General features: G+C 46.2%; 1 protein-coding gene across 1 annotated transcript in view; it reads left to right on the plus strand.

The window, feature by feature from the left end:
* The first annotated feature begins 260 nt into the window (after window positions 1–260).
* Window positions 261–15,678, plus strand: part of LOC119161239 (cytochrome P450 4C1) — a 56,467-nt gene continuing 41,049 nt past the window's right edge. The window contains exons 1-2 of the mRNA XM_037413613.2: window positions 261–544; window positions 14,306–14,418. Of these exons, the coding sequence (XP_037269510.2) occupies window positions 319–544; window positions 14,306–14,418 (339 nt within the window). The 5' untranslated portion in view covers window positions 261–318. The remainder of the gene's footprint in view (window positions 545–14,305; window positions 14,419–15,678) is intronic.

The following is a 15,678-nucleotide window of genomic DNA, read 5'->3' on the forward strand; positions in this document are numbered from 1 at the left end:
TAATGCCTAATAGCCCCGAATTAGTCATTATTTTCCTTCTTTAGCCTCAACACTACAACACCGTCCATCTTTCTGTCAACACCCTCGCTACGCAATTACCAGAAAAAAACAATGTTAATGAAGAAATTTAGCAAAGATCTCGAAATACGGCGTCGGACTGTCCGCAGATTTCAAAACCCGCGGGAGCAGAAGCAATAGACGCATGCGCGCGCGCTCCGGACACGCGCATGCGCGTGAGGCTGCACAACCAGTCCCGTCGGTCGGCGAGGGAATCGACGGGCGGCTTGTCGCTGGCCGGCGACTGAGAGGGCGCGTACAATGTTTGACCTTGCTGTGCAACTGATTTTCTGGTTTGTTGGCGCCGCCGTCATCACACTCGCGTCTCTCGTGGTTGCCGTTCCCTGCGCTGTTCATGTCGCGAGGAGAGCCACCTGGAAGAAGCTCGCTCGCTTCCCCGGCCCTAACGAGGATATACCCCTGCGATGGGTCTTGCAGCAACACTCACATGCCGCTTCCGTCAAGCACCGGACGCCGTACAACGTGTGTGAGTGCTTTCAGCTCCACTAATTCTTTATGTGAACTTGTATATTGCTTGCAGTGACGTCAAAGTGGTGTTCTCCCAGACGTCGCTAACTTTCGCGATTGCACATGGATCAGAAGTGTGCCATGCATCACTTGAGGCATCACAAAAGTTTGACCTGTTCAGCGTCAAATTTTGCGACGAAAACACAGGCTAATTCTAACGTGCTACATCATATAAACACGGTATTAAACCATTTAAACCTCCCCTGGCAGACCAGTGGCTATTGATTGCGCTGTTGAGGCATACGCCGTGGCTCGTGGGTCTCGGCAATCTATGCGGGAGTTCCGTGTGATTAGAATTATGTGCGTATTATATAACATTAGGTAGTCAACATGTCCGGAAGCCTGTACTAAAACGTCTCATAATCAATCGAGGTTTTGACGGTTAAAACGCCAAAAATTATTTCAGGCATTGCGGCCGCAGCGACCACATTTCGATGATGGTGAATGCGAAAATGCTCGTTTACCGGTGTTGAGGAACACCAGGTGGCCAAAATTATTTCCTTGTCTCCCAACAACGTTAACAATTACAATCTTGTGGTTTCTTGCATGTAAGAACAGGGAAACGACTATACTTTGTGGTAGCATGAACAGAAAGATTTGGTAATATATATGCCTTTTCAACTTCGCTGTGTTAAGGAACAGTAGGATTCACCACGCGTTATCTGGAAAATGAGGAGAGTGACGGTGTTCGTGCGATCATGTTTTACTGCTTATATTCGCATGCGCTACACAGTGCAGAATAATTGCATTGAACAAATCAGTTGTCTTGCTATCATCGAACCGGCTGTGTGTAGTGGTACATTTACGTATCTCATACTGTGGCCCTCATCTCTACCCCCTCTACATACGCTACCACTCTCCTTTCTCGATTCTGACGACCATCCAGAAATATGAGGAACTCAACTATTTCGCCAAATTACAGATAACGCATATAGTAAATATGCTAATTGATTTTGTCTTATTTAAAGCTACAAATATTCGCAACACCGTGAAATCGTGCAGTCGGACGCACAAGGATTGCAACAAAGAAGCTGCCCAATTTGATCGTATTTCATGGCTGTTCATAGGTTGAACTTCTTTGTAGGTAGGTAGAACTCGGCACAGCTGATAGAAGCATGAGCATGGCGCTGCTCGTACTGGGCTTTCCGGTGGGCTGGATCCTGACGTAAAGCTCGCGTACGCGCAGCATTCCACTCGCTGTGATGGGCAGTATCATCTCGTCATCTCTTGTTCTCCCTTTTCCTGGTGGCGTATTCTGGATGTGCTCGTCGCTGCCGTCGCCGTTGTCGTCCAGCCACTAGCCCGGCGTCACGATTCACTGCTGCTTCTTTTGGGAGTACGTAGAGTCGATCCAAAAAGTTTACGGACCACGCGAGCGCGTAGCCAAAGGCGTCTTCGTGACACTTCCGCTACGTCAGTGGCTATCGACAAGATCACAGCAATCAAGACGCATCTCTCCCTTAATCTATGGCCTGTCAGTTTTCAGACTGTGTATCACCGTGTTTGGTAAAAATACACCTCAGCTTTCTCACTTTAACGCGAGACACTTTTTAGCATCTGCTTCTACAAGCATCTGCCTCGAGAGCAGTTTATGAGCACCACTGTTATCAGTCACAATCTTTATCACAAAGCCAACCGAACGGCGTTCGAGGCCCGCCGTGATAGTGCTGATACTGCCATGAAAATATAAATGCGATCGTCGCACTGCTACTTGATTGATTGATTGACTGATATATGGGGTTTAACGTCCCAAAAACTCCTCATGATTATGAGAGACGCCGTAGTGGAGGGCTCCGGAAATTTCGACCATCTGGGGTTTGTTAACGTGCATTCAAGTCTGAGCACATGGGCCTGTAGCATTTTCGCCTCCACTGAAAATGCAGATGCTGCAGGCGGGATTGGATCCCGCGATCTGACGCTTATACTGCAAGTGAGCCCTTCGCGCGAAAACTGCGAACTAGCAATGCCCTACGCAGCGGTAAAATGGAAAGGCCAGTGAAAAGATGATGAGTCCTTTTCGCCCTATAGAACTGCGCTGACGGTAGATAACGCACCACTAAGGCAGTTTGGCACGTGCTCGCTCGATCCACAAACTTTTTTTGGTCGACTGTACCTCCTTTAGGCATACCATGACTGCCCCGCCGCGGTGGTCTAGTGGCTAAGGTACTCGGCTGCTGACCCGAAGGTCGCGGGAACGAATCCCGGCTGCGGCGGCTGCATTTCCGATGGAGGCGGAAATGTAGGCCCGTGTGCTCAGATTTGGGTGCACGTTAAAGAACCCCAGGTGGTCGAAATTTACGGTGCCCTCCCTTACGGCGTCTCTCATAATCTTATAGTGGTTTTGGGACGTTAAACCCCACAAATAAATCAATTAGGCATACCATGACTCTAGCTTATCGAGTGACGGAACTCGGTTGCGTGTCTTCGTCGCGGGGCGTGACTTGTAATAAAGTGCTAGCAGCTGCGTGGCTTTCGATAATGCGTGGCTTGGTATGATGTCACAATCTTATGTGAGGTGTTCCAGCTACTTCAGCATCGCTGGTTGCCATGGTCAAAGCGCGGCTATCTTTTTTTGTGAACCGCGCACTTTTTATGGCTCGCTTAAACACCTTCACTGTTTGAAAAAAAAGTTTGTCAGGTTTCTGGATTTCAATATTGTCCTCCCTCATTTATAGAATCATATCAACCTTGCGCCCCGAGTTTATTTTTGTGGCAATAGGTTTTCGACTGGTCCTCGTTCAAGCTTTCATGACCGACATGAACTGACCTTGAATGAACTATAGACAGTGGACTTTAGTAACGTTACATTATTGTACGTACGCATCACCTCTTCAAGTCTCAATTATCATCCTTATCACTCTTTTTAGGGGCGAAGCTTCTTATGGCGTGGCTTGGGCGTCCCTCGTAGTACGTAAACACTAGTGGCACATACCCGAAATAGGTATAACATTTGACCTCCGAGTTGGTGCCGGTGGGAGATTTCTTCTGTGCGTTGTTTAACAATAAAAATAGTGCTCAATGTACATGCCAATGGCTGCTAATGGGGAATGAGAGACAGGAGCATTCGGCTTTTAGTCAACGCGCACGCTGCGATCCCCATTAGCAGCCATTGGCATGTACATTGAGCACTATTGGACGGGAAAGGGTTGCTACTGGGTGTAACCTCCTTAGTTTTAGAAAGGTTTAGCGAGAGTTGAACCGCAGGGCCATGAATACAATGAACTAGTATATACCATGAATGAATTCGAGGTGGTAAAGGGGGGAAGCAGGTACGAAGCGCAAGCCGTATGAAATTAAAAGCTGAATCCTCCTGTCTATCATTTCACATTAGTAGCCACTAGCATGTTCAAAGAGCACTATCTGACAGGAAAAGGTTGCTACGTTATACTCGCTGGGCGTAACCTCCTTGGTTCTAGAAGGGTTTAGCGCGCATTGGGACGCAGTGCCATGAATACAGTGAACTAGTATATACCATGAACTCAAGGTGGATGAAGGTGGGAAGTAGACCCGAAGCGCAAGCCTTAAGAAAGTGTGCGTGTGCCACCTCTCGTTTAGTCCTTGGAATGTCCACTGAATGACGGTGCTTCTATACGGGGAATATATGATAAAAAGATGCGAGATGGTGGGACTTGGAGTGTTGAATAGATGGACGAACGGACACACAGACAGGTGCATGGATGAACGCATGAACGGACGCAGGGGCGGATGCATGAACGAACGCAGGGACGGGCGCACGAACAGACACATGGACGGTCACACAGACGGACGCATGGACGGACGAATGCTTCGCCCCACTCTCCATCATTCACTCCGTGGATATGCTGCCATTTTTTCCCCTTTTTCCTTTTCCCCTGTGTAGAAAAGTTAGCTGGCCAGAACGCACAAGCTCAGGCCGACCTTTCTGTATTCTGATATTCCTATTGATATCTTTAATTCTCTTCAAAGGACCAATATATGTTATCTCAGTGGCTCATGCAAAATGAACGCAAGCACACCGGATACACAAAACGATAAAGACACAGTACGAGCGCTGTGTCATTATCGTCTTGTATCTCCGTCGTGTTCGCGCAGATTTACCAAATATGCATTGTTTCCAACTCTCCTATCTCTCTACCTTCCTCAGTAGCTCATATATGTTCAACATTTATGGCGTAACAGAGCGTGTCGCCATTATTATTTGAATGTTCAACTATATCAGCGAGTTCAGCAGCAGATAGCGCGGCAGTTCATTTCGTTCATTTCTTATCATTCACCGCTCGTCACCAGCATATTGAGGTGATAACCGCCGAGAAAGAAGTGCTTTGGGTATGAATCAGCCAGGATGCGATAACACGAACATGTGGGCCACAATAGCCGCGGTGGAGCGAGGAGAAAATACACGGTTTGTTGCAACAACACAGAGAACACCGCCTACCCGCTGTTCTCGTTTCTGACATGACCTGCGCCACAGATGAAAATTGTGATAGCGTCTCATGTGAGGAGAGAGGGGGGCCATTCTACGTTGTCCCCATTTTTATTTCATTAATGTTAAGAAGCACACTACGGCGTCTCTCATAATCATATGGTGGTTTTGCGACATTAAGCCCCACATATCAGTCAGTTAGGAAGCAGCAGATATTGTCATTTTTGTAGCATTTACTGAATATTGCCTATGACTAAATGACGTGCTGTCTTTGAAAGGAACCAGCATTACGGAATGGATCACATTTGGCGATTACTCCCACGCTATGGCGTTAGGGATACACAGAAGTGATTTTTAGTTCTCGAAATTATTGAAAAAGAGAATTCGAATATTTGACTTTGTAGAGCATGCCTGCGATGGTTTTCCTCGCGATATTTGTTGAGACGGCGTCATTTTGGGGCAAGCTGCAGCTGTGGGAACGCCACCGGCCCACGTGAAGCTTTGAAAAGAGGTACGACAGAGAGAACCGCAGATAAGATACGTTATTGAAACGGACGCGCTAGATCGCTGCATTGGACTGCGCCTTTATCTGCTGCCTAGACAGGTCAGCAGTGGCGTTTCCTGCACCGTTTGCTTCTCCTAGTGGGAGATTCTTGCAAAAAAAAAGTGGAGCACTTGTTCTTGCACTGCCTAAGTGCTGGGTTAGCGCCCCTGTTGAAATTCTGCGTTCCATGTGGCTGCATCAACACTTACGGTCACGTTGGAGCCACATCTCTCGAATTTCATCAGAAATAATATAAATATGCCTATTAAGATTAGATGTTCGCAAATTGGGTCGCTGCACTTACGAGTAAAAAACTTGAAACCTGCAAAGAAAACGTCCTGACGTCCAAGCATTTGCGAGAAAGTGACTACGTGCGAAACATGTCTCTACTGCAGACGCTATGCTTGGTGTGGCCTTCACGAATGCATACTTCTTTTTTATTGAAATGGTCAGCAACTTTACATGCAGCAACTGTAGCTGCGATGAAACGATCGTCCATTTTCCTTGTGAGTGTAATAGCTTCAATGCGCGAAGATGAAAACTCTCTGGTGAACTACGTACAGCGCCGTCCGCTTCTACTCTGAACACCGCGCCGTGCGGCTGGCGTAGAGTTACTGCATAAACAGTAATTCTAGGCGGGAGTGAAGACACTTGATCTTGACGCCGAGTGCCTCTTCCGGGCGCTTTGGAAACTAGCGCGCAAGCGCAATGACTGCTGTAGGCGGGGCTTTTGCCGCGTCGCCTGCTATAGAGTGCGGCCGCTCGACCGAATCGCGCCTGCATTGCGGTGAAGCAAGCATCACTCTTGTTACGTGTGCACGCAAATTCAGAAGCCGGTGCGGTTCTAGAGAAGCGCAGTGATTCTACCTTTTCTGTAAGCGATCGTAGTATTAATAAACCTCGCCCAATACATCAGCAAAACTTTCAAGCCGCGCTGCCACTACCACAACGAAGCGATTCGGCGGAACAGAAAAAAATATTCCCACAGCTCACACGACTTTTTTGATCATCCCAAAGATAGGCACCGTAAAAAACACAATAGAAATATAACTGGGTGTTATATAACTCAAAAAAGAGTGCATAATCATGATTCACTCTCATTCGATTGATTGATTTGTGGGGTTTAACATCCCAAAACCACCGTATGATTATGAGAGACGCCGTAGTGGAGGGCTCCGAAAATTTCGACCATCTGGGGTTCTTTAACGTGCACACAAATCTGAGCACACGGGCCTACAACATTTCCGCCTCAATCGGAAATGCAGCCGCCGCAGCCGGCATTCGATCCCACGACCTGCGAGTCAACAACCGAGTACCTTAGCCACTAGACCACCGCGGCGGGGCTTCAGTCTCATTTGGTCGAGAAATTTAAAAAAAAAGTGTTGTTTAAGCTTACCTGAAAGTAAAAATAAAACATTGGTACATTTACAAATGCCTTTCAGTTAGCTCAACTGTTGTGCTTAGATAATTAAATTACAATATTTGGAAGCCGGTTGCATCACCATGAGCCTCGATCACCGCCCTCATCCTATTCAGAATTAAAAGACGCATACAAGGCGCCGTATGTCTGAATGGTCCCGATGGCTTCTTCCAGCAGTCTTGTACTCCTGACCACTGGTTGTTCGAACACAAGCCATGCAGGCTGCTGGAACACAACGCAGCCCTCATGTTTCCGCATATGTTCTCAATGATGTTCATGACCAGGGATTGTGGTAGCCATTCCAGCACGGCAACTCCATGCTATAAGCAGGGGCAGCGGTATTGCTCAAGGATGAAGTCTCCACGTTGAAACGCTCCCCCTAAAAAGAAATGGCAACGCCACATAGTCTAGAATGGAGCAGTAGCTCTAAGCCGTGTAAAAGCCATGCACCCTGACGAGAGGACCAAGGCCATCCTTTGTGACGCCCCCCCCCCCCCCCCTCCAAATAGTCACTGAACTTCGGCCACTGGCAGCTACTCGCTGTATGTATCATGGAATATACCTGCAGGAAATGAACAAGTACAGTTTATCAATGGACAAAGATAGCTTTATGATGCTGCAACATTTAAAAGTAAAATATAGCGCGATAAGGTACTGGCCGAGCCAATGATTGGCGATTATTTTTGTAGTTTTCTTGGTGACATTAGGCACTGGGGTCGAACACTCGTGGTGGCTACTCATATTTTTCATTCTGTCATGGGTATGATGAAAGAGACTCTGGGGCAAAATGAGTTTCCGATAAAAATAGAGACAGCGAGTATTATCTGACTAGGCCTGAGATGCTGTAGTCTCCGACAAGTTTTCGGGTTGTCTACAGACATTTTCGGGCGCTTTTTCCGAAACCTGTGAGTCACACTTGCATGCACATTAAAATGAAAGTCGCCTTCGTGGGTTACCTTATGACTTGAAATAGGGTTACGAAGAATTTCGAATATAAACTTGCTTAATGTACTATACTTTTTATCATGCCTAGCACAAAAAGGTAATTGGTTAAGTGTAATAGATGACATTTTTATTGTTCTAGATAACAACGAAATTTAGAGCGGCTATTCTCAGTGTATAATGGACTCCAATGAATTACCTTACTGTTAGATGTCAATCGCACCTTGAATTACCTATCCGAAAGAAGATTTTGACAATATTTAGCTGCTAATTTGAAATCATTAAAGTATTACCACTTACTTCACAGTCACATCCTAGGTAACTAGCGCTGCTAAAAGTAGCGGCAGAAATTCGCACAAACACAACTGCTTATTGAAAGCCTAAAAGCACTCCTTTACATACCGCGTGTTCATAGAGCACCAAACTTGCGTTCTCCGATCCCACCGAGTTGTGAACGTGGACTGCTCCATGAACACCACGCGTTTCTAGCTAGATGAAGACCAGTGGGCGCCATCATCAGCAAACTGGAGCCGATTTGCCTTGTTCTCAGCTCACATGAGCACCTTCCTGAAAGCCATTCGGCTTCTAAGTCCTGCTTCGTAGAGACGGCACTTCACAGTTGTAGCCGAAATGCGGTAGAGTCTGAGGTGAGCCTGTACTTCTCGGACTGTAGTATTTGGCTGTTCCGCTACGGCTGCAACAATTTGCAGGTCGTCCTTTGTAGTCACCCAATGACGGGGTTGCCAAGGGGTGTCTCCAATGCGTCCTTCATACCTGTACAGCTAGGCCCACTGTTAGGGAGAACACGCGAGCGCGTGGCCAGCGTAGAGTTACTGTATATGCTACCCCAAGGTAGCATATAGAGTAACACTAGGCCAGCGCTTCGCGCAGTGCCATGCATGTCAAGCGGCGAAAAGCAACCGCATGCGCAGAAGTTGGAAGTGGTGGTGCATGGCGACCGTCGTCTGCTTGCGAACCATCATTTCGCTTTGCCTGCGCGCACAACAATAATCTGTGTATATAGAAGAAGCATGCGAAGCTATTGGTCTTTTATTCTGAAATTCCAGCTGGGAAGCGTATGTTCGTGAACAGGCTTTAGCTGCCGGAAATTGGAAGGATACAGAATGGCTAGGGTTCCCACCACCAAAGAAGGCAGATCGCCGAACTATCTCTTCAAGGTTACACCCAGCGTGCTATTTCATTCATGCCTAATTGACGGCTGAAGACTGTCAACAGGATCGTACTGTCGTTCAGAGATGAGTGCCGAATCGAGGACACTCCTCGTAAGCCTAGGTCACGTGTGATGACTGAGCAGCAAGATTGTGAAATAGTTGTGTTTGTCGCCGTCAAGCCAACTCCTTCAGTTCAAGAAATCCATGCTAATCTGGGGATCAAAGCGTCGAAGATGACTATGAGCGACGACTCGCTGAAGCTGGTCTCAGCAGTTTTACCTCCGTAAAAAAGTCACTTCTCCGAATAAACAACAAAACCAAATGGTTGCTGTTCGCCCAAGAACATCGTGATTGGAACGTCCATCAATGAAAGCGTGTGGCATTCTCCGATGAGTTAACGTTTACTACAAACTGTCATCATCAACAACAAAAAGTTTGGAGACCTCGAAATGCCCGGTAGGAATTTTTTTTCGCTGTTGAGCGCATATATACTACAAGCTGTCATGGGTTACGGGCTGCGGTACACGCCCCCTTCTTCGTGTTTGGCCCTATCCTTGCTTTACGTTTGCTCCCAGGCCAATATTTCTTGCAACTTTCTTCCTGTGTCAAAATACTTGGCATTATAGGTCGAGGCCATACATCGATTACTGAATTTCTAGGGAACATAGTCACTTCGAATTCCTGGAGTAATGCAATACTACCCTTCAATGCAAATCGCTGCAGCAAAATTTTTTCTGTCGTTTTAATGAGCTGAGCGAACAGCAGCCCCTTTTCTTCTACCTTCCAGCTATAAACCAGACTACACGCAGCGAGAGACCGCGAGCGGAAGAAGTGTCGTGGTGTGGGGATGCATCACAAGCCAATGGGCCCCTCTTCAAAATCCAAGGGAAGTTCCCGGCAGACAAGTACTGTGACCTGTTGGATAATGTGGCACTCCCACACCTAACCAGCGACATCTTTCATGACGATGATTTCATATTTCAACAGGACAAGTCACCCATTCATACAGCGAAGAAAGCAGGAAGCTACTGGAAAAGAAAAGTGTTACTGCCCAAGAGTGGCTACGTACCCGGTCGCCTGATATAAACATAATAGAAATTGTGTGGGGCATAATCAAAGCAGCTCTGCCACGCCGAGGAATCCATGGGGCGTCAGCCGAAACACTGTGGAAAGCGGTTCAAGATCAGTGGAATTGCTTGAGAATGGACAGGACGCTCATGGATGAGCTCTATGAATCCCTGCCGCGGAGATTGAGGGATGTGCTAAACGCGAATGGAGACTTTACGTGCTACTGGCGTATAGCGCGAATATTTGTTGTGCTCATAGTATTTTATTATTTCTTGATCCTGAAAATCTAGAATAATTATTAAAATTTTTGTTTTCCACGATGGGCGGGAGATATTAATGTGTCACTGAAAACTTTCGCATTTCTTGACATGCGAATGAATGGCACTGTCATAGCAACGCGGTGCGCACAAGCAAAGCGAAGGGGTGGTTCGCTGGCAGACGACGCTCGCCATGCACCGCCCCTTCGATGTTTTGCGCATGCGGCTGCTTTTCGCCGCTTGACATGCCTGGCGCTGCGCAGAGCGTGAGCCATGCACTCGCGTGTGCCCCCTAACAGTGGGCCGAGCTATACGCTTGAGTTATCCTGTTGACCAATGCAAGAGGATGGTTTGCCATCGCAGATATGGCACGTTGCGATTATTCTCTCGCGCATAAATTTACGATGCGTCGTCTTCCAGCACTGTCGGTATGGTCCTTTAATCGGGACGCAAAAGTGGACTGAAGTATACTACCGAACATAAGCAGCCCTTTTATCACACGGCGATAGGAAAAGGAAAGTTCGATGGCGCTATGAATTAAAGGGTCACAATAAATGACCAAAATGGGCCAGGAAATCGCCGCGGATCGATGCAATGAGCCTACTTTTGCTGGAGAAACCGAAAACGACGCACCGAACAGCGTACCTACCAGTCCCTTCGACAATGCCCTCAGTGACGACACTGTTTTCCTCGCCGTTATCAACCATCAATTTATACACTTCGCTTCGCGGCCGCTTATCGAGACTCGCTTATTCTCCTCCAATACGAGCGAAACTGTCGTCACTGAAGGCGTTGTTGATTGAATGATATGTGGGGTTTGCCGTCCCAAAACCACCATATGTGAGACGCCATAGTGAAGTGCTCCGCAAATTTCGACCACCTGTGGTTCCTTAACGTGCACCTAAATCTGAGCAGACGGGTCTACAACTTCTCCGCCTCCATTGGAAATGCAGCCACCGCAGCCGGGATGCGATCACGCGACCTGCGGGTCAGCAGTCGAGTACCTTAGCCACTAGGCCACCGCGGTGGGGCATGAAGACGTTGTCGAAGTGGATGGTAGATGCGCTTTTTGTTGCGTCGGTTTCGGTTACTCCAGCTAACTTAGACTCATTGCATCGAACCATGGTGATTGATTACCACTAGCCGCTTTTTCAAAATTTCAAAGTGGCTATGGTCTATTCGTAGGAATGGCTTGAATTCGCCCATTTCACTCGACCAGCTATCACCACTGTTTAAAAAGTTGATTTTGTTAATTTATTTTGTTACTGCCGTAATTATTGTTTCCACGCATCTGATGATTCGTTCTGCCACAGGAAAGCGACGCAGCAAGTAGCACGCAGATACCTTCTTTTTGTGATTTGTAAAGAATATTGGACACATTTCTTGAAACACCCTGTATTTAGTTGCAGTCGCCTGCTGCTATATTTACGACTGTGATTACCAAGAGGCGAATAATACAGTTTTGTATTTTCAGCCTTTTAGTTACAGAAACAGTCCTCACAATTTTAGTATTGTGGCTTTAGGTTGCCAATGCAGTCGTAGTTCTTTACCTTGTTTTTACGTTGAAAACGGGAGAAAAATGTGAAAACATGTGTCAACATAACTGTTAAGCTTGTGGCCGGCTCGCCCATGCGACGGAAGTTTGCTAAACAGTGGACAGTATGATCCTATAGTCTTTTCTGTTCGAATGCCCTCCGCATGTTCGAATGCGGGTCTACATGTACGTCTACGTCCTTTTACGAGACACCATCAAGAAAAGCCGAAACCGTCGTGGCGAACGAGTCAAGTGCCAGCGGCGTGCATCACCGTGTATAATCGCGTTGGTGAATCGGATCTACTTGCGGAAAACCAACACTGACACGTGACAGTAGCGTGAATGTTTTAGCAAGGTACCGATGTGAACACAGAGAAAAATAAACGCACAGGACAAGTTCTATCTCGCATTCAATCTTACGTTGGTCAGACAGGCTGGTGCATCACATGAGCATCGCAGCCTGCTCCCAACTGGCGTAGCAGGTGTGGATTTGCCTTTGCATTGCAAGAGGTGCAGACGTCTAACGGATTTCACTGTTTCAAATGCTAGAAAAGGGCGTAATATGGACCCCTTAAGAATGAACGTGTGGGATATTCCAGATATGGGACTGACAATATGTTCTCATGTGTTCTGTTGCTTCCTATGGCCTTTCTATCCCCAGTGCGGGATAATAAACCAGAAGTTTGTTTCATGCTTAAACTCCCTGCCTTTCATCTAAACATTATCTTTCTCTCTCGCTCAATGGCCTCATCAGTTATTGAGTGCTACCGTGCTATTCTCATTTTGAAAAATGTTCTTTGTCATAATACGTGCGGTCGACAGTGGATTTGGGGCAGAATAATTAATAGTCTGAAGCGCTGAGGGACTGCGATATTTTCATGCAGTTGAGGAGTTACAAGGTGCATCTCAACACAAAATGTCGTTATTAAAAAGAAGCTTCCCCATTCCTTAAGCATACTAATATGTTTTCTCCCGCTGCACAAATAAAAAAAACGGGGTCTTTTCGAGCAGTACGACCAAGAATGTGTTTTCGAGCCTTCCTGACCCTAATGGTGCTTACCTTTGTTAGTCCCGGAATGGGTGTGTGCTTCGATTAAGTTTGTCAATATGCTCAACGGCAGCGTACCGTGCATATCGTAACGGTTTACTCTTGATCAAAAGGCGACGCACTTTTTTCGGTTTGTTTTAGTCGAAAGAAACTCACATACACATTGTTGGAGTATAGGCGTAGTTTATTAGCAGACGTTTCTTTGCCCTTGTCGCCGGAGTTCCGAATCACATGCAGGGGGAGCTTCGGGAAAGCTTGAAGTATTGGTGAAAACAGGTTTCCTAATTTTTCGAAGGCACGCAGATTTGTTTTTAGCTCAGACTTGCACTCTAGTCACATCTACACTTCATTATATATTACTCCAATTGAAACTTGCTATCGCTGTTTTGGCGCTCTTTGGTCACACGTTGCTGGAAACGAAAACCATCATCGTCATCATCCATTGTTCGGTGGTCCATTCACTACCAACGATGTTCATAAAGGTAAGCGCGGCACTGCATTGACAAGAACAGGACAGAGAGAACACACGCAAATGCTAACGTTCAACAATGATTTATCGGAAGCCGAATAACAGGAGATATACATGAAAAGGTGGACACTTTAAAACATGCCCTAATGTGGTGGCATGCTATCCGTGCATTTCTGCACGTGTGGAAGTTAACCTGTGTTTGACAAGTGATCTGTTACTCGCATCCACAAAGATTATAAACCACGTGGTTCATTGTAGAATTGTCTACTATACACCAGCTAGGCCAAGAATTTGTCCACAACCCTGCTATCTTCGTCCAGGAAAGAATCGTCATTTCTTCAAGCCAGCGCATTTGCCGAACCTTGAGTGTTCATCTTTTCATATGTATACTCTGTGATCTGGCTTCAAATAAATCATTTTTGAAAGTTAGCGTTTGTGTGTTCTCTCTGTCCCGTCCTCGTCAATTCAGTGCCCCGCTTACCTTTATGAACATGCTGCAGCAACAAGGCCAATTAAGAAGCCACCCTTACTACCAGCGAGTATGTGCTTGGGTATCTTTCTGTGTCGTGGATGTACAACGTCATGCAGAAGCGCCATTCGAGTGCACTAATGTGGCTTTTGTAGTTGCTCGCTACAGTACTTGAAGTTATTCCCACTGAATATAGCACGAGACAAATGCAATGCTAATAGCGTTTTTTTGTTTTTTTAAATGAATAACGTATAGATGACGTCGCGTAGTGTAGTTGCCATAGAATAAATGCTAGTAGCACCAGATTCATTTTCTGTAGCTGAACATGCATAAGAGTGCCTATTGGCGTTATATCTGAAATAATCAGTAAAGAAGATATGCATTTTTTCTTGCAGCTATGCTCGAAATACGGATGGCGTACTTCCAAATGTTTCAAAAGTATGGACTCTTTAGGTTTTATATAGGGCCTCATCCTACAGTTGCTGTTTTCAAGGCTGACTACATTGAGGTATGTGTTTTTTTATTGCTTGCGTACACATTTTGATTGTTTGTGAAGTTGGTTTTTTGCTGTCCGCTAACTCAGTGCTCTTTCCATAATGAAGGTGGTCGTTACGGTACCGAAAGCGAAATGAAATCGACGAGAGTAGGTATAAAAAACACGATAGGTGCATTGTATACAGTCAATGCACGCACAGCGCTTGCCGTAGGGTGAAGGCGTGAACGTTTCGGCATCTTATTAAGTATCATAATTGTAAATTTTGGAAAATTCTTTAGAAACTAAAAAGTATTCAATCTCGAATTCATAAAGTACAACTGAAATCTGACGGGCACCATCTACGATAATTTCCGAAGTTAAGCTTATTTCACGCTCCGCCGTGGTGTTCTAGTGGCTAAAGTACTCGGCTGCTGACCCGCAGGTAGTGGGTTCAAATCCCGGCTGCGGCGGCTGCATTTCCATTGGAGGCGGAAATGTTGTAGGCCCGTGTGCTTAGATTTGGGTGCACGTTAAAGAACCCCGGGTGGTCAAAATTTCCGGAGCCCTCCACTACGGCGTCTCTCATAATCATATGGTGGTTTTGGGACGTTAAACCCCACATATCAATCAATCAATAAGCTTAATTCACGCAACGGGGGATGTAATAGACATCTTGCTATGACCAACCACACTATTAAGGCTTATTGGCGATGGCTGCTGCGATACAAAGCACGCAGTAGTGGGATAAAATACTGACCGCGGTGGCTGCATACCGACGGGTATTTGGGAACTGCGGCCACATTTTTTTTTTGTGTATCTGTGTAAGTATCGGCATCATCGAAGTTTTCACTTAGAAACAATCTACGTTAGTTTTTTGGTACCCCATATCATGATACGACAGGTAAGACGTGCATCATTATCTGTGTCGTCAGCACATAAAATAATGTATACTGCATTCTAAAATAGAGGTTTCGGGACATAAATTATAACTGTAAAAGACTAAACTTTAAGCTTTGGCTAAACTCCGCTTTCAGTCTCATATCACTGTTAGTTATCAACGAATTTTGTATGCGCCGACTTGCGTATGCTTTAGTAATTCAACTCGGCGCATACGAAACTCGCAAAATGTGAAGTTGCCACAGGTGTTCTCAGGAGTGCACTCAAGAGATCCCGTTTCTATCAAGCCCAAAAAGCTTTCGAGCCCAAATACAACACAGAGTTCAAATGCGCCGCATATCCGATGGAAATTTCGCGCGCCTGGGCAATGAAGCTATCTGAGCGGACTTTTAGGGT

Source organism: Rhipicephalus microplus, chromosome X, assembly GCF_043290135.1.
Source record: "Rhipicephalus microplus isolate Deutch F79 chromosome X, USDA_Rmic, whole genome shotgun sequence".
Taxonomy (NCBI): Eukaryota; Metazoa; Arthropoda; class Arachnida; order Ixodida; family Ixodidae; genus Rhipicephalus; species Rhipicephalus microplus.